A 20152-nucleotide genomic window follows, 5' to 3' on the forward strand; every position below is an offset into this window, starting at 1 on the left:
CAGAACCTGTACAATGTTTTCAGGCCTTCCACACCTTTACCTTCATTTGCTAATCAATGCTTCTTACCTCATGTCCCTCACCTTGTACATTGAGTCAATGTTTGTTTCTGCTAATGGCTTTCCCTGCTCTCTCTATAATGGTGACATTTCTCATGTCGTGGCTCCTTCTGGAATCTATGTTACTCTGGTGTTAATTCTCAGCTGTTGCCCTGTGGGGCAAATAGCTTTGTCCAAACAGCACTGGCATATTTAGCCAGCCCTTCATCTGCCAAACTCTGGTGCTCAAACTTGACCAACATATGCATTTACAAAGTGTCTCATTCCTCTTTACTTTCTATAACATTTTAAAATTAATTTTGGGATGTGGGCGACACTGGCTGGGCCAGCATTTATTGTTGCGTGGAATTTTCCACAAATGACTATTGTTAAATGATGGAAAGGCAATATCCTATTCCCGCCTCAGGCAACTGACTGTGTGGAGTTTGCACATTCTCCCCGTGCCTGCGTGGGCTTCCTCTGGGTGCTCCGGTTTCCTCGCACAGTCCAAAAATGTGCAGGTTAGGTGAATTGGCCATGCTAAATTGCCCGTAGAGTTAGGTGCATTAGTCAGGGGTAAATGTAGGGGAATGGGTCTGAGTGGGTTACTCTTCGGAGGGTCTTGTGTAGACTTGTTGGGCCGAAGGGCCTGTTTCCACACTGTAAGTAATCTAATCTAATGGTATTATTGCTAGACTAGTAATCCTGAGGAAGGGCTTATGCCCGAAACGTCGATTCTCCTGTTCCTTGGATGCTGCCTGACCTGCTGCGCTTTTCCAGCAACACATTTTCAGCTCTGATCTCCAGCATCTGCAGCCCTCACTTTCTCCCAGTAGTAATCCAGAGACTCAGGTAATATTTTAGGGACATGGTAGATGGTGGAATTTAAAAGCAATAAAAATCTGGAATGAAGAGTCTAATAGTGAGCATGGAACTCCTGCCAATATTGAGGAAAATGCTATCTGGTTCACTAATGCCCTTTAGGCAAGTACATGTTGTCCTTACCTAGTCTAGCTACATGTGACTTCAGACCCACAGCAACGTGGTTGACTTTTAATTGCTCTCTGCGTAATTAGGAATGGGTAATAAATGTTGGCCTAGCCAGTGATGCCCATATCCGTTCAATGAATATATTTTTAAAATTATAGCAATGATTGTAATGATACAAGAGTAATAGATACTGGTCAAAAAGCCAGAGAATTGCAGATGCTGGAAATCCAAAACAAAAACAGAAATTGCTGGAGAAACGTAGCAGGTCTGACAGCATCTGTGAAGAGAAAAACAGAGTTAATGTTTCAGGTCCATTGACCCTTCTTCAAAACAGGTTCTGAACAGTTCTGAAGAAGGGTCACTCGACCTGAAATGTTACCTCTGCTTTCTCTCCACAGATGCTGCCAGACCTGCAGAGCTTTTCCAGCAATTTCTGTTTTTATTGTAATAGATTTGGCTGCTGCTGATGAGGAAATATAAACCAATAAAATCACTTTATCCATTCATAACTTCTTTCTTTTTGTACACTTTCAGCTCACAAGATGTGTAGCCTTGTGTTATAAATATGATCTGCCTTGACTGAAATCTGCTATTATCACTTTCTGTAAAAAGCCCTGCTAGCATTTTTATTTCCACTATGAAGTAGTGCTCACTTTGTTGATGAGAAAATAACACATCTCTGAATGCTAGACCAACAGTTTCGTCAATAATGTGCGTCCCACATATTCTCATCTCGCAGCACTATTCTACTTTCTCACACTCCAAATTTGGAAATGCTTTTCCTCCCCCTTTCTCTCTCTGCTTGTCTGCTGACTTTCTTGGGGAAAGAATTATATTGGCAGAATTTTTTGTCCTAGTTTATTTAAATGGATTTCAATGATGGCTGAATGGAAAAATGTAAATTCTAGGTTAACAGGAGCTCTTTCAAGGTGTGCCAAGGTAACTATTGGGAAGCCTCCATGAGAGTTTGAAATCGTAGATGAAAACAGCCACAGATTATCTTTCTTCCCCATTGCTGTAACCTTGTCCAGACCCATAATGCTTCAAGAATTCCCGATTCTTTCAATCCTGGTCTTCTCTGCATCATCATTTTTATTTGCTTCACTGTTGGGAATTGTAGTTTCTTGCCAAAGGCATTCCCTCCTGAATCCTCCCCACCCCTCTATCCCCATGTAAGTTGGTCTTTAAAACCTTTCTCTTTGACCAAACCTCTAGACACCAGTCTGAATATCATTTTATGTGGCTTGGTGTCAGATTTTCTCAGTGTATACTGCTGCAATGTGTCTTGAGATGTTTTGACTCAACTAAAGTTGCTATATAAATCCAGGAGATTTCCCTCCACAATAAACACAATGATGGGCACTTGGATAAAATGTGACAATCACCAACAAAACTCATTTCTAGGGAGGCAGGAGGACTTTCCTGCTCACTCCCCAAGGAACAATGTCACTTGAATGAAATAAGCAGGTCAAGGAGGTAAGAGTATCAGTGCTCTCACTCACACGACATTCCTGATGAAGGGCTTATGCCCGAAACATTGACTCTCCTGTTCCTCGGATGCTCCCTGACCTGCTGTGCTTTTCCAATGCCACACTTTTTGACATGGAATACATGTCCATCATGTGATTTCCTGCAGTACCTAACGGGTTACTGTCAATAGTGGGTGACCGGTATTTTTGGTTTAATACAAGTTATGTTTTTCTTTCAACTTAGTCTGAATTTTTTCTTCCATTCCAGAATAAGATAGCATCCATTTTCTCCAAATGACATTCTTTAACTAAACTTAAAGCAATTCAATCCACAAAGTGGTGACTTCATACAGTCCAGGTTACATTTTCTAACAACTACTTATGCAGAAACGTTTCTCAGATAAAGCTATTTGATATCCTGCAGCACCGACCCACTTTCTACATCCACTCTATCCAGTTCAATCGATTTCTTTCTGTTTGATTTAATAGAGTCCCTCTCTCCCTCTGTCTGATTGGTTTTAGGTGAGAGTTTCCTGATGCTTTGGTCTTGCAGGTGCCTGAAGTTGTCCAACGAAGAGCTGTTAGTTGTAGGATCACCTTTGGTGCCACATGCTCTGTAGCTGAGAGTCTCCTCTGATGGATCTGTGTTGATGAATGCTGAGAATAGAATCCTTTACCCATGACCTGCCAGAGGATAGAAAGAGACTGGCTTTGGTGTGGGATGGCTCTTTGTGTACATCTCCTCTACAGTTCAGTTATTCTGTAATGACGGGAAATCCATTTGAATGACCTTGTGTCAGCTTCCATTTCCCAGTTAGTTTCCTCTCCTGGCTTAGAGCTCTGTCTTCATATCTGCTTTAACACACACATTGCATCTGTACAGGAAGAGCTGATCCAGGCTGGGGGACAGAGAGAATGAGAGTTTGCTTTGGGCAGTAACACTTTTGTAAGATTCGACTTTCGACCAGTTCAAAACAGCACCACCATTAAGAGAATGGAACCACACTGGGTGACTTGGTTAACCTAGTAATTGAATTTGCCTCTGACTTCACCCCAAGGTTGTAATTGTTTCCTGAACCTACTAAGACTGCATGCTTCAATGGATTTCTGTGGGAATTATTTTGCATTTCCACCACTTGGTGAGTTCCACTGAAATGTTCTTCTCATTCCTGCTTTGGTTGCTTTGATCTCATTGGATTGCTGTGCTAATCCTTCCAGTGTTCCCAGCCCTCCAGGACTGACCTGCAGTTCACAGCTAAAGGTTAAGTTCTTGGATAATATTGTAAGCAATAGCCCTGAGACAAAACCAGAAATTGCAGGAGAAACTCAGCAGGTCTGGCAGCATCTCTGAAGAGACAGTCACAAAGTTTTGGATCCAGTGACCCTTCTTCAGAAGAGGTACAGGGGCATTAACTAACATTGTAAGCAATTCCTTTCATGTTTGCAATGAACAGTTTTGTTTATTAATCATAAACAAATGGAAACAAAGGAGGGACAAGAAAGCACATGATCAACAATAGACAATAGGTGCAGGAGTAGGCCATTCTGCCCTTCGAGCCTGCACCACCATTCAATATGATCATGGCTGATCATCGTTAATCAGTATCCTGTTCCTGCCTTATCTCCATAGTTGAAACTTTATTGCTGGAACAGCACAGCAGGTCAGGCAGCATCCAGGGAACAGGAGATTCGACGTTTCGGGCACAGGCCCTTCTTCAGGAAAAAGAAGGGCCTGTGCCCGAAACGTCGAATCTCCTGTTCCCTGGATGCTGCCTGACCTGCTGTGCTGTTCCAGCAATAAAGTTTCAACTTTGATCTCCAGCATCTGCAGACCTCACTTATCTCCATAGCCCTTGATTCCACTATCCTTGAGAGCTCTATCCAACAGTTGAGAATCATCTAATCACTTTATGAAGAGATTGCCCACTTTCTGATTGGCTGTGGTAAGACAAATCACTGTGGGGATTGGTGTATCAGGTGACCAAGGGTGAGTGTGTGGGGATGGCGTTGGAAGGTTATGCTTTGAAATCACCTCCAATATATCCAACAAATAGCAGTAGACAATGACTGCGTTTAAGAGTTATGTGATTTTTATGTTTTGACAGTATTACTTCACAATAAACTTTGGCCATGATGCTCAGAAAGCCCTGGACCTGAGGACAGAGGATGTGAAAGAATGTGATGACTGGGTTGCAGCAATTGGTCATGCAAGGTAAGGCTGGGCTTAACTATTGTAATACATCTTTAGCAAACCTCACCAAATACAGTCTTGGTAAACTTGAGTTTATCTCAATCTTTGCTGTCTGTACCCTGACTTCACAGAGTCCTATTCACTCATACCTTTCCATGCCCATTGATCTACATTAGTCTGCAATCTAGCAACACCATCAACAGGGGGCTGAGTTAGATGATCAGCCATGACCAGCCATATTGAATGGTGGAGCAGGATCAAAGGGCTGAATGGCTCCACCTGTTTTCTACGTTTCCATGTTTTATTGCTACCTGCTCAAGACCCTGGGGATGGAAAATGAATACTAGCCTTGTTAGTGGAGCCAACATCAAGAATTCATCTAAATATTTCATTCTCAACACATTTAGATTTGACGATTCCCATCCTTGTTTCTGATTCCCTCCACGGCTTTGTTTCTCCTGATGTCTGCAATCTCCTCCAGTCCTACAACACTCGGAGATATCAGCTTCACTCCAATTTGTCCCCCTTACCAGCCTGGAGCGAGGTTACCTATCCCCCCTCACCCCTGGGGTCAGCGCACACCCAGTGTCTGGAGGAATGCCCAGCGTCTGCAGGAAGAAGATCAACGTCCTTCTCCACTCCACCAGGGTAACTGGCACCATCTTCTCCCCAATACCTCACCCTCACTCTCTCTCTCTGCCCCTTTACCCACCTCCCACCGAGCCTCATGCTCTATCCCTGTCCCTCTCTTTCATGCTCTTCAACCCCATCACAGTCCTCAGGCCTTCCTCTACACCTCCCCCTGCATTGCCCTCCCTGACCCCAATGTGCCCTCCCCTCCCCTGACCTTGACACCCTCACCCTTTTTGACAGTGATTTCTCTTCCTTCTCCACCCAATCCTCTCCCCCCTCCCCCACCCCTGCCTCGAGAGATACACCTCTTGCCCATCCTGATGAAGGGCTTTTGCCCGAAACGTCGATTTTGCCTGTCCTCGGATGCTGCCTGAATTGCTGTGCTCTTCCAGCACCACTGATCCAGAATCCATCATTGCACACTCCCCGCCCCATGATTAACAGAGGGCACCCACCCCCACTCCTCCCACAGGACTGTATTCAGCTCTGACCGATTGCAAGTAGCCTCTGGATATGAGTGACCAGAGCCTGACTACTGTCCCTAATGATCCCACTCGATGTCCCTGCACTGTTTCTGATGGCCAGACACAACTGACCACTGCCCAGTCCCCAGATCCCCCTGACCATGAGTGGACCAGCTACCATCTAACTGCAGTGAAGCCACTGGTTGGTTTGAAAATTGTGCCTGTGATTGACAGTACCAGGAGCTCCTGACTATCAGCTTCACAATTCCCCCCACCTGAACCCCTTTCCCTTTCACCGGACTAAGGACTAAACCCGTTTACTTTCTGACGTGACTGTTAGGTTGAATAGACACAATGTGTTGCCCATGTATACAGTTGGCACATACTGTAGCTGTCCAATTAGTCCCACTGCCCTGTATAATCTGTGGACATGTAATTATCTAACTCCCCTTTTGAAAGATCCCATTGAATCTGCTTTCACTGCTCATTCCTTCTGCATGTCCCAGATCACCACCACCTGCTGTGCAAGCAATTGTCTCCTCATTCTCCCTCAACCCACCAATCGTTTTTGCCAATGCAGGAGTTTGTAATGTTTAGCAAAACAGACAGAAGGAAATCTCTCTCGGGGCGTTCGCTGGGTTTGCAGAGTCAGTCGGGCATTAGTCACCAGAGAGAGGTTTCCTCTCGTTCCACTTCAAGAAGATCCCTCTGGGAAGATTATGGTTTGTTTAAAAAGTGATGTTTTGTTGGCTTCTCCTGCAAATCGACTACAAGTAAGAACATTAACAACAGTCATTTGGGATATTTGAACGAGGTGGCAATCCTGCTCAGGTGTGAGAGTGACCGGAAATGCATAGTCTCTGTCCCAATGTTTCACAATGACCCCAGTGTGTGGTACTGGAGGGTTGTTCCCCTTTAAAGAGGCGACAAGGATGGCTGGTGTGCAAGTTTCCTGAAGAGGTCACCAACGGTGTTATAAATGACAACAGACTGGACAAGAGGAAGCTTTTCGGTGCATCTCTGCCCCATGAGAAATTAATCAAAAGGTGCTTGATACTCTAACCCTTTTGTGTTTATGTTTTTATTGCTGTCAGTCAAGCAATTCACTTAAACCTCTGCAATTTTTATCTCAATAGTTCAACGCTAAGCCCTGCCTCTTGAAAGACATTAGACCCTGCAGAAAGCTGTCACAAAGCTGAGTGCTCCAGCCCGCTGGTTTAGGCAGAAAACCCCTTGACGTGTTTATGAAATTGTGAAGACCTACCTTGGGGACCTGACCTTGATAACCTCTGGTTTCCATAGCTACTAAAAGCATTTTTGGATATAGTTAGTCATGTCTGAAAATAATTGGCCACTTGACTATATAGAGTACATTTCCAAGAGAGAAGCTGGAGCTGACCTTGAGGCTTGACTTTAACGCTGTGTGTTCATAAACTCTGTTCCTTAAACCTTTGCTTAAAGCTACTTAACTTGATGAACGTCATTAAACAAATTCTTCAATATGTGTTAAGAATGAAATATTGAGATGAGTTCTGGGTGTGAGCTTCACTGGTGAGGCTGCCATAATCCACCCCCAGAGACCCCAGCAGGTAGCCATGAAACAGAAATAGAGAAACTCGGAACAGGGGTAGGCCATTCTGCCCATTGAGCCAGCTCTCCCATTCAATATGGTCATGGCTGATCATCCAACTCGGTTCCCCGTTCCCACTTTTTCCTTTGATCCCCTTTACTGTTAGGATCTACATCTAACTTCTTCTTGAAATCATTCAATGTTTTGACCCCAACTGTTTCTGACAGATGGTTCCACAGGCATGCCACTCTCTGGGTGAACATATTTCTCAGCCGTTATCCTGAACTGCTTGTGAGAATTGGCTTGCCAGGCTAATTCACAGGGTCAGTTGGGACTGGGGTCACATATACACCTGGACCAGGTAAAACTGACTGATTTCCTCCTGGGAGATATCAGCGAGTGAGGGGAAAGGATGATCATGGGGGTTTACTGCTGCACCGTCAGGAGGGGATGTAATTCGAAAGGAAAGACACTTTATTGAGCATCAGTGACAGCAATCCAGCAGGTGGCAGGATGATTGCACCATATGGGTCGTTAATGTGCCAATACTGTCTGTATGAGGTTTATAATTAGCACAATTAATATTTGTGTGAATTTGATTACTAGCCTGGGAGCAGCTATGAATGCAGCTACCAGTAGGTGTAAATGAGATGACAGTGTGAGGATGGCAGTGTTATAATGAGGTGATGTGTTGCTCTGCATATTTCTGCTTGGCTGTTTGTACCCTGCCATAGAGAGTAATTGCTGGTTTAACACAACATTGAAATTACTAGTCAAAGAAAAGCCAAAGTCCATCTATCATCCTAATTGGATAGTTTTTTTATAGAGCCAGTACCGGCACTGTGCCCAAGTGGCCTCCTCCTTGCTGAATTTAGTCGGTTTCTATCCTGACCATCATGTGGCTAACAGCCGCAATGGAGTTGTTGACTGATCACAATGATCAATTTCTCTATGAATCTATAACAGACACATGAGAAGGGAGAAAGCCCCCCCAGTGATGGACAGCTTTCAAAACCCCAGGCCCGAAACTCACCTTTTGGTCTCAGATACGTCATATCTCAAATTACTCTCATACCAAATTCCAAGGTGTCATTCCCTGAAAGAAATCAATGTAATCAGTGTTTGAATGGATCAATACTGTCTGCTTTCACAGCTGCCCTTGGGGCCTGTCCACTCATTGAAGTTCCTGTAGATTCACTTTGTTACCACCCCAGTGAGAATAGCTCATGTCTCCTGGATCAACTGCTGCAGACAAGGTATCATAGCTCATTCAGACAATATTTATCCTTCAGTCACTTTATTTTAAAAATACTACATTTCATCATTTATATAAATGACTTGGATGTGAACCTTGGAGATATAGTTAGTAAGTTTGCCGATGACACCAAAATTGGAGGTGTAGTAGACAGCAAAGAAGGTTCCCTCAGATTATAATAGGATCTTGATCAGATGGGCCAATGGGCTGAGAAGTGGCAGATGGAGTTTAATTCAGATAAATGCGAGGTGTTGCATTTTGGGAAAGCAAATCTTAGCAGGTCTTATACACTTAATGGTAAGGTCCTAGGGAGTGTTGCTGAACAAAGAGACCTTGGAGTGTGGGTTCATAGCTCCTTGAAAGTAGAGTTGCAGGTAGATAGGATAGTGAAGAAGGTGTTTGGTATGCTTTCCTTTATTGGTCAAGTATTGAGTACAGGAGTTGGGAGGTCATAGTGCAGATGTATAGGACATTGGTTAGGCCACTGTTGGAATATTGCGTACATTTCTGGTCTCCTTCCTATTGGAGAGATGTTGTGAAACTTGAAAGGGTTCAGAAAAGATTTACAAGCATGTTGAACTATCGGGAGATCTGAATAGGCTGGGGCTGTTTTCCCTGGAGCATCAGAAGCTGAGGGGTGACCTTATGGAGGTTTATAAAATCATGAGGGGCATGGACAGGATAAATAGATAAGGTCTTTTCCCTGGGGTGGGGGAGTTCAGAAATAGATGGCATAGTTTTAGGGTGAGAGGGGATATAAAAAAGATCTAAGGGGGAACGTTTTCCACACAGAGAGTGGTACGTGTATGGAATGAGCTGCCAGAGGAAGTGGTGGAGGCTGGTACAATTGCAACACTTAAAAGGCATTTGGATGGGTATATGAATAGGAAGGGTTTCGAGAGAATTGAGCCAAGTGCAGGTAAATGGGATTAGATTTGTACACCCCAGTTCAACACCGGCATCTCCAAATTGGGATTAGATTAGGTTGGGATATCTGGTCGGCATGGATGAATTTGACCGAAGGGTCTGCTTCTGTGCTGTATATCTCTATGACTCTATGACCTGTTGAGGGCAAACCTGGCTGGGTAGCATTTATTGCCCATCCCTAATTGCCCAGAGGGCAGTTAACAGTCAACCACATAGCTGTGGGTCTGGAGTAACATGTAGACCAGATCAGATAAGGATGGCAGTTTCCTTCCCTGAAGGGTGTTAGTGAACTAGGTGGGTTTTTCTAACAATCAACAATGGATTCATGGTCATCATTAGACTCTTAATTCCAGACTTTTTCCTTATTGAAATCAAATTCCAACAGAGATTCAAACCCAAGTACCCTGAGCATTACCTGGGTCCCTGGATTAACAATTCAGCGATTAGGCCACTACGCCATTGCTGTATGTGGGAACTTGCTGATTGGAATTTGGTTGCTGTGTTTCCTACATTGTAAGTGACTACACTTTGAAAGCCCTTTGTTAACCATAAAGCATTTTAAGGCTGGGGAAGTGGTACTGGGGACGTAAAAAAAAATTATTGAAAGTACAAGTCTTTCTTTCTCCCCTATGACTTTGCGAATGATAGAAGGCAAACAAAATGGACTTTCGTTTTGTTTTGTGTCTAGTGCATCCTCACTGAGCCGTCCTGACGTCTCTGTTTGAGATGAGAAACTCGAGCTCTACTCTCTGCTTTTTTAAATCAGTCGATGGGTAAACAGTTATATTTTTGGAACAGTTACAGGAACCTGGCGACAGAACATGAGTCCCTGATGCAGAAATATCTGCACCTACTGCAGATTGTAGAGACAGAAAAAACAGTTGCTAAACGACTTCGACACCAAATTGAAGACCAGGAAATTGAAGTGGAGCGGCTCAAATCTGAGGTAGGATAATGTGTGAAGCAGGTCTGATCCTTTCCATTTAGATTGAAGTGAGGAGGTCACCCTGGGAGGGGGTGTGGGGTCATTAATCCAGGGCTATACTGAGGGGGACTTAAAACAGTTTATTTACTAGAATTTCTCCCCAATTGCAGGGAATAGTTTCAATCAGAGGTGAAATCAGGAATCTATTCCTGGGACAGTAAGATGTATTCAGTGATCCTGCACTGTACTAGAGGGAACAATCTGTGTGGGAGAGGGAGCTCCTGCACTTTGAGCTCCATTCCGAACTTCTCCTAGTGAGGCTCCTGACCCCGAGCCTAGGAGAGCCGTGAATTCACCCCAACACATTTCCCCGGGGGGAGCAGAGACGTGAGAAAGGGACTCAAATTGCAAAGAGCTCTTATCGTCGTTTACCTTTTATTCATTAATATTCATAAGGAAGTGGGGACCTCTGGGGCATGAAAGGGCGATTTGTCTCACCAACTCCACTCCATCCAAACAGAGACTATTCTAGAATCGACTTCACTGTCCTGAGCACTCCATCCAGGAACCCTGCACTACCCCTGCCCCCTGCCCCCGGGAGGGCTGTCCATTCTAAACCTGTTGTTTCCCAGTTTAAGGAATTCTAGATTGTAAAATTCTGATGCTGGTGGATGAGTGTTTCCATCCTAGCTGCATTTCCAGGGATGGATTGCTGATTGTTTTGGGTGGTTTTGTTGACATTCTCCCATCCACAAGAAACAATGGGCCCACAGCACCCACTCCTTGGAGATGGACATGAAGACATAGAGTCTTCCCAAGCTGCTCTGTCGCTGTGAAGGCCTGTCTAGGAGAGCCATAGTGTTACTCGGGAAGTTGTCGACTGACTTCACAGTTTGCTGTTTATGGCCTTGGTTAAATTGCTGTCGCTCCTGGTTGCCATGGTGGTGGATGTCAGGCAAGCTTCACCATTTCCCACTTTCATCAGCAAGTAACTCCCAGGAACGTGTGAGTCGGTATTTCCGGCCTTCCTGCAAGGCTTGCACATGTCCTTGGGTACTCCCCCCTGCCCCCTCCGACCCCACCCTGTCACCTGGCTCCAGTTGCCTGCCTTCACCCAGAAGGACAGGATGTGACTGCTTTCCATTCTCTGGGTGTGTCCAAATCCCCAGAGCCAGCCAACCCCCTTTGGAAGCTCTGCCTTTGGAAGGGCCTGCCACATTTGTCGCTTGATGCTGTGGGCATTTGCCTGATATGTGTCAGACAGCAATGAGAGGAACTATTCAGCTTCTTTCCCCGAGATCGCAGGCACCCAGTGAGGTGCCAGGAAGATCGATTTCAGAAGGTTCTAAGGGTCAGCTTGATGGTGCTGCACAAACACTTGGTGAGTCAGCCGAAGGGTTTTGAGTGAAATTGAAACCAAGTCCTGGAGGCTGTTGCATTGTCTTTTAAAACTGAACCAGTTCCCGAATCCCTTCCCAGGAATGGAGGTTACTGGCTATACCCAGTCTGACCTGTAAATAACATCAATCAGTGTAGAGCTGTGTAACTGTGACTCCCGTGGGCTCACTCCACTCTCTCTGAATGCACCTCTGTGTCAGCAGAACGGGACACTGAAGATATCCTCTTTATTTTAAACAGATTGCTTCACTGCTGAAAAATAACGAACGTATCCAATTAACACAGCCTGCAGCACAAAACGATGAAGACGTTGACATAAGGAAAATCAAAAAGGTAAAGTCAACATGCAGATGAGACACTAGCAGCACTGAGACACCCAGGCCTGCACTTCCCAGAGCTGATAAACTTGGTCTTTCCTTTGCATCCCTTTGGGTAAAACTGTTGTGCCTCGTGCAAAAGATGGGGGAACCTTCCAATGTTCAGTGCAAACTCTGGTTTCCATGATCTTTTGGGCCAGTTAATAAACAAACAAATCCTAACCACAAACTCTCTATCTGAATTCCTAAACACTGATTGCACTTGTTTGTATCATTTAGGGAGCGTCCACACAGGGGACCCTGACACACAAATGCCTGACTTACAAACACAATCCCAGACAGGGCTGTAATTTTTACAATCTGGGACCTGGGCAGAGGAAGGGTGGCAGGAAGGAGGGAGCTGTACATGGGGAGGGGGGCAGTAAGGAGGGAGCTGTACACGGGGAGGGGCAGTAAGGAGGGAGCTGTACAGGGGGAGGAGGGCATGTTCCCATGGGAACTATTTCATTGAACAGCAGTTCTCCTTTAGCTAGTATTTATCCCTCAGTCTGTTTTCAGGGATTCTGGTTCTTTTGACTGTTTTTGTGGGATCTTGTTGTGCACTCATTACATACCGTGTTTGCTACCAGAACAGAAGTGACTAGTTTTGAAAATGATTCTATTGGCTGTAAGGTCCCTTAGCATGTGCTGGGGCTGGCAATGCTATGGTATTAAGGGCACGTCCTCCTTTCTGATAAATGGCATGACCAACAACCCAAACCGCCTGCCAATGTGGGAATGGCTTTGCTACGGGCCTGTCCAGCAGGATTTTGTGAGGTTGGCTGACCGTGTGATTTTTGCCCAAACTAGGTGCAGAGCTTCTTGCGAGGATGGTTGTGCCGAAGGAAATGGAAGACGATAATCCAGGATTATATCCGCTCCCCTCATGCCGAGAGCATGAGGAAGAGGAACCAGGTGGTGTTCAGCATGCTGGAGGCTGAAGCAGAGTACGTGCAGCAGCTCCACATCCTCGTCAATTGCTTCCTACGGCCCCTGCGTATGGCAGCCAGCTCCAAGAAACCTCCCATTGGCCACGATGATGTCAGCAGCATCTTCCTCAACAGGTATTAGCACCAGCTCGGTCACTCCTCCAATAGCATGGCCACTCCAATTCACCGTAACATCTCTCATTGCGAATTACTTTAAGATATTTCTGAGATGCATATGTGTCAGACTTTAATTATGTCATAAAGGTATAATCCTCTGGATGCTTGAGAGAGGTGTATAACATGATAAGAGCGAATAGTCAGAGACTTTTGCCCAGGACAGAAATGGCTGTCACAAGGGGTCATAATTTTAAAGTGATTGGAGGGAGGTATGGGGGAGATGTCAGAGCTGGGCTCTTTACACAGAGAGTGGTGGGTGTGTGGAATGCACTACCAGCAGTGGTAGTAGAGTCAGGGACATTAGGGACATTTAAGTGACTCTTGGATAGGCCCATGGATGACAGTACAATGAAGGGTGTGTACGTTAGTCTGATCTTAGAGTAGGATAAAAGGCTGACACAACATCGAGGGCCAAAGGGCCTGTACTGTGCTGTACTGTTCGATGTTCTATGCTGGGAATTTGAAATAGAAACAGAAAATATTGGAGAAATTCAGCAGGTCTGGCAGTGTCAGACAAACAGCTCTTGAAAGGAAAAATCAATTGAAACCAATTAAAAATAGTAATTGTGTGTTAACTGCCTTTAGTAGGATTAACTAACTGAAAACCTTCACTGAATCCCATACAATCACTACTCAGGGAATTATCATAGACGAGAACCTGAACTGGCCTCACCATATAAACACAGGCTACAAGGGCAGATCAGAGAAATCCTGCAGCGAGTAACTCACCTCCTGACTCTCCAAAGCCTGTCCACTGGACCAGGCACAAGTCAGGAGTGTGTTGGAATACTCCCTACTTGCCGGGATGGTTGCAGCTCCAACAACACTTGAGATGTTTGAAACCATCCAGGAGAAAGCAGGCCACTTGATTGGCATCGCATTCATCATTTTCAACACGCAATCCCTTCACAATGGCACTTTCAGCGAGTTCTACCTTCTAGAAGGACAAAGAATGAGAACACCACCCCCTGCAAGTTCCCCTCTAAGTCAGCCACCATCCTGACTTGGAAATAAATCACCATTCCTTCAGTGTCACTGGATCAAAATCCTGGAATTTCCTTCCAACAGCATAGTGGGTCAGCCCATAGCACATGGACTGCAACAGTTCAAGAAGGCAGCTCACTAACACTGTCTCCAGGGCAACTGGGGATTGGCAATAAATTTTGGCCCAGCCAGTGACACTCATATCCGATGAATAAGAAAAGATTGTGTCAAGCAGACAACCAAGTGAGCAACTGGGAAATCCAAAGAAAAATCATTTCATCATGTTTCAAGTTCAATACAACAGAGTTTTTCCAGCTCTTTGTTTCTATTTGAATAGGTCACATTTGGAATGTTGTGCATACGTTTTGAGCATCTGTTATGTTTCTGAGGCTTTCAATTTCTTCAATTCCTTATTCTGTTCAAGACAGAGATTTGGATATGAAGGGAATCAAGGGACATTGTGACAGGGTAGTTAGGTGCTCTGTAACACGTGAGTGTGAACTAGATGGAGGAGGAGGCTGCTTGACCCCACTGCCTGCTTCATCAATTGGTAAGGTCATGCCTGATCTGATTGTGCCTCAGCTCCCCATTCCTACCCACACCTTCGAATCCTTCATCGGTCAAGAATCTCTTTAGTTCTGCCTTTAATGTTCAATGATCTTCCTCAATCTAGCTCACTCAGCTTGAAATCTGTTTTAATGACCGGCACTGCTCAGTGGGGGAGATGGTGGTGTGCTGCCACTGAATTAGTAATCCAGGGGCCCAGTGCTCTGGGGACACAGTTTCAAATCCACCACAGTTAATAAATTAGAGATTGAAAGCTAGTATCAATAATGACAACAATTAATTATTGCAAAAACCCCATCTGGTTCAGTAATGTGAAGGAAGGAAATCTGCCATCCTTCCGTGGTCTGATCAGGCCCATGTTGACTCGAAACCACCCTCTGTAATGGGTTAACAAGGTTCTCAGTTCGGGGGGGGGTGGGGGTTAAGGATGAGCAACAATTGCTGCATGCATTCTGAGAATGAACAGGTAAGAAAAGGGACAAGTATAAGATAATTATACATATAAATGCACGTTCTGTTCAATCTTTCTATATTTAATTTTGTTTTCTCTCTTGCAGTGAAACAATCATGTTTTTGCACCAGATATTTTACCAGGGACTGAAAGCTCGTGTTTCCAGCTGGCCCACGTTAGTATTAGGTAAAGTATGAAGACCCCATCACTAGTCACTGTACAGCCAGAGGAAGGTCAGTGTTAAACCAGTTAGAGGCTCCTTTCCAAGGGTGTGGAAGCTATTTGACATTTGTTGTGTTGTTAAGATGGAACCATATGTTTTTCAGAGTCGGAAGTCAAGTCATTATCTGGCAAAAAAAGCTTCATTTTTAAAAAAACGATTTATTTTACAATAAACCAACAGCGGTACACTATCTAGAAAAGTGAACATCAAAAAAACCCAACATAAACAAAACTATATACTCATGTATAAGATAAACAGTCCAGTAGCAGTAATAAATAAATAACACTTCTCAGTGCCACAAAACAATAGCTCCAACCTTCAAGAGCATTGAATATTACACCCGCATTTATATGGAAATCTTCCTCTCGGGGTATCAAGTTCGTGAAATCAGATCGTCATGGCGACACAAAAGCCCTAATTAAAATGGCAGACAAATCTGTGCCTAGGTAATCCAAATAAGGCTACCATGTCTTATAAAAACTTTCAGTTTTTTTGGTTCCCCATATTTGTAAGAAAGTCCAGGGGATATGTCCCATGATTAGCTTACACCAACCCAAAGCTTCGTTTTAATCAGAACTCAGTTGTTCTTCTGAACAAAGATCTGCACCAAGGGTGAAATGTGATTTATAGAAACACAGATGATAGGAGCAGGAGGAGGCCATTCGGCCCTTCGAGCCTGCTCCACCATTCATCATGATTATGGCTGATTGTCCAACTCAATAGCCTCATCGTGTTTTCTCCCCATGACCTTCGATCCCATTCGCCCAAAGTGCTATATCTAGCCCCTCTTGAATACATTCAATGTTTTGGCATCAGCTCCTTCCTGTGGTAATGAATTCTACAGGCTCACCACTCTTTGGGTGAAGAAATATCCCCTTGTCTCCATCCTAACTGGTTCACCCCAAATCCTCAGACCATGACCCCTGGTTCTGAATGCATCCACCATCCAGAATATCCTCCCTGTATCTCCTCTGTCCAGTCCTGTTAGCATTTTATAAGTCTCTATGAGATCCCCCCCTCATCATTCAAACTCCAGTGAAAACAATCCTAACCTGGTCAATCTCTCCTCATTCATCAGTCCACCATCCCCGGAATCAGTCTGGGAAAGCTTCACTGTATTCCCTCGAGAGCAAGAGCATCCTCTGTCAGAAAAGGAGACCAAAACTCCACACAATATTCCAGGCGTGCCCTCACCAAGGCCCTGTATAACTGCAACACATCCCTGCTCCTGTACTCCAACTCCCTCGCAATGATGGCCAACATACCATTTCCCTTCATTACCGCCTGCTGCACCTTCATACTTACCTTGAGTGACTGCACAAGGACACCCAGGTCCCACTGCACACTCCCCTCTCCCAATTTACACCCATTCAGGTAGGAATCTGCCTTCCTATTTTTGCTTCCAAAGTGAATAACCTCACATTTATCCAAATTATACTGTACCTGCATTGATTTGCCCACTCAGCCAACCTGTTCAGATCATGCTGAAGCATCTTTGCATCCTCATCACAGTTTACCCTCCCACTCAACTCGGTATCATCTGCAAACTTGAGATATTACATTTTGAAGATGAGGTAACAATTAAGAAACCATTAGTACAGGGAATGGTGGAATGTGGTCACATGGATTTAGGCTGAATTTTGAGGAGAAATCAAAGAGCAGCTTTAACAGAAGCATTACCCAAATGGAATAATCTGGTCAATAAGCCTTCAAAAGCAATGGCAGTGTGGTTGCTCGGTGGTTAACACTGCTGCCTCACAGCGCTAGGGGCCTGGGTTTGATTCCAGTCTCAGGCAACTGTCAATGTGTGGAATTTGCACATTCTCCCCGTGTCTGCGTGGGTTTCTGCTGGGTGTTCGGTTTTCTCCCACAGTCCACTAAGATTAGGGTGGATTCGCCATGGGAAGGGCTGGGTCTAGGTGGGGTGTTCTTCAAAGGGTCAGTGCTTCCTTGATGGGCCAAATGCCCTCTTTCCACACTTTGGGGGTTCTGAGATACTTCAATGATACAATGTGTTGGGATTGCTTACCTATATGAAAATGATTAGGGTTTAGAAATGATTAAGGACAGAGCAAAGCATCCTGCTTACACACCTGCCCAGGAGCTGTCTGGGTGAGTAATGAATGCTGGCCTTGTCAGCAATCTTCATATCCCATTAAAGAATTTTTTAAAATCTGGGGAGTGTCAAAGTGAGCAGAACTGTAGTACAGAGATAAGTGATGGGTGGCAACTGCAATTCTCTGTAAATAAATCTGAAGTAATAGAGATGGACATATGTTTTGGGGAAACTGTACTCTTTAAATGACAAAATGTTTTTTAAAAAAATGCAATTCGTGTTTTTGCACAGAACACAAAACCAAGAGGTAATGTTGAATTTGTACCAAACCTTAGACAGGCCACAGTTGGAGTACTGTGTGTCGTGTTTGTCACCAGTATGGGACTAATGGAGAAGTTGCAAATGAATTCATTACAACATTAACCAGGCTTGACGGATTACAGTTAAGCTAAACAGTGATAGTTGAGAAAATACCACTGAGGTCGGGATAAATTCAAAGTGTTGTAGTTTGCAGTTGAAGATGACCTGGAGCCCACATGGATTGGTGTCGTGATAATATGATTAGGCCAGTAATTCAGAGGCTCAGACTAAAGCTCTGGGAAACCCCACAGGTTCCGATCCCACCATGGCAGCTGATGAAATTTAACAACTCAGGCTGGTTAGTACTTGGATGGGGATCACCTGGGAATACCTTGCAGTGCATGGGAACAGGAAGAGGCCATTCAGCCCCTCAAGCCAATTCTACTATTCAATGAGATCATGGCGAACATATGGCTGATTCTAGAACTAGGGAGAATTAGGGCCAGACCGTTCAGGAGAGATGTTAAGAAGCACTTGCACACACACAAAGGGTGGGAGAGGTTTGGAACTCTCTTCCACAAACAGCAGTGGGGGCTGGATCAGTTGTTAATGTTAAATCGGAGATGGATAGATTTTGGCCCATGTCCCTTAAATATTTGCTGAACAAAAATATTATCTTCAATCTAGTTTATCTTTAGTTTATCTTTATCTGCCCTGTTTTTTCCTGTTAATACCTTGAAGACGTCAATCAGATCACCCTTTCACCTTCTAAATTCTACTGAAAACAAGCCAAATTTGCATAATCTCTCCTCATCCTGAACTTCAAGGGCAAGCTTTCATTCTTGTAAACCCACATTGTCCTCCCTCCAAGACCAATCTATCCTTCTGAAAGTGTGGTGCCCAGATCTGCTCACGGTGCTCCAAGTTGGGTCGAACTGGGGTTTTGTAGAACTGCGGCATCACTTGTCCTCCAATCCGCTGTATATAAAGACCAACATCCCATTAGCTTTCTCGGTTATTTTCTGCTTCGGAGCTTGTGGAGGTGTGGTACATAAGATCAGGTAGGAATATGGGTGTGTTGCAAAGATGGCTGGGAGTTCAAGACACCCCGTCACTGTAGACTCTACCTGACAAACAATGTTAATGCTGACCATGTACCCATCCTGGTGGTTTGCTATTTATACTGAATTAACGTTGGTCAAGTTTTTACAAGAATTTTTCGATGCTCCAAAGGTTGATTTTATACACTGACATCTACCGTAATCCGAGAGAGATTAGAAAGAATGGTCTTTATGCAGAGTGCTTCAAACGGAGCTCCAATTCTTTGCTACATAAGAATGGAGTGTTAACCTCCTGGCCGGACGAAGAGCTGTCCCTACCAGGCAGGAATGCTACACTGTCAAAGGCACCCTACTTCAGATGAAGGGTTAAAGCAAGGTCTCCTCTGCCCCCTCAGGTGAATGGAGAAGATCTTGTGTCTATGTGAAGGATAACAGGAGAATTTCCCCAGTCTCCTTGCACCAATATTTAGCTCCAAAACTAATGTCATTCTGATGGATCAGCTGATCCCTTTCTCTGTATGGAGGATTTTGTATGCAAATTTGCTGTCACATTCCCCACATCATACCAGTAATTACCTCCCAAAGATACTTTGGCTGTAAAAAGCTTGGGGCTGCCATTTAATCATGAAAGGTGCTACATAAATTCAATTATTTCTTTTTATCAATTCAGAGATAATCCTTTAATCTGACGTGTAATTATGTGGAAGCCATAATAAGAGTTTTAACCCCTTCCCTCCTGTGGAGATGCTAGTTCCAGGTGTTGACCTTATTTGTTCTGAACCTTCTTCCAGCTGACCTGTTCGACATTCTCCTCCCAATGTTGAACATCTACCAGGAGTTTGTGAGGAATCACCAGTACAGCCTGCAGATCCTGGCCAGCTGCAAGCAGAACAGAGACTTTGATAAACTCCTGAAGCAATACGAAGCGAAGCCGGACTGTGAAGAGAGAACGCTGGAGACCTTCCTGACCTACCCAATGTTTCAGGTGAAGCAGCAGGACTCCAGATTGGAGTCGGGTCACAGTAACGTTTAGGAGAGTGTTCACATCTTAATGCTACTTTCTGAATGGATTACTGTCTACTGTTGAGGTTGATCAGTGTTTAAGCATGGTCTTCATTTCCCAACTCTGTCAGCGATGGAGCAGAGATCTGATCTTCCACCAGTTCACCAGTTGTGAGTTGGTCGAACCT

The 20152-nt window shown here is 44.5% G+C and overlaps 1 protein-coding gene across 2 annotated transcripts in view; it reads left to right on the forward strand.

Moving 5' to 3' along the window:
* rasgrf1 (Ras protein specific guanine nucleotide releasing factor 1) overlaps positions 1 to 20152 on the forward strand; it is a 91946-nt gene that overhangs the window by 29810 nt on the left and 41984 nt on the right. For both annotated transcript variants that reach the window (XM_043677099.1, XM_043677100.1), the window contains exons 2-7: positions 4601 to 4707; positions 10334 to 10481; positions 12099 to 12191; positions 13025 to 13278; positions 15429 to 15508; positions 19754 to 19947. In XM_043677099.1, coding sequence (XP_043533034.1) covers positions 4601 to 4707; positions 10334 to 10481; positions 12099 to 12191; positions 13025 to 13278; positions 15429 to 15508; positions 19754 to 19947 — 876 coding nt within the window. The remainder of the gene's footprint in view (positions 1 to 4600; positions 4708 to 10333; positions 10482 to 12098; positions 12192 to 13024; positions 13279 to 15428; positions 15509 to 19753; positions 19948 to 20152) is intronic.

The sequence above is a fragment of the Chiloscyllium plagiosum genome, chromosome 36, assembly GCF_004010195.1.
Source record: "Chiloscyllium plagiosum isolate BGI_BamShark_2017 chromosome 36, ASM401019v2, whole genome shotgun sequence".
Taxonomy (NCBI): Eukaryota; Metazoa; Chordata; class Chondrichthyes; order Orectolobiformes; family Hemiscylliidae; genus Chiloscyllium; species Chiloscyllium plagiosum.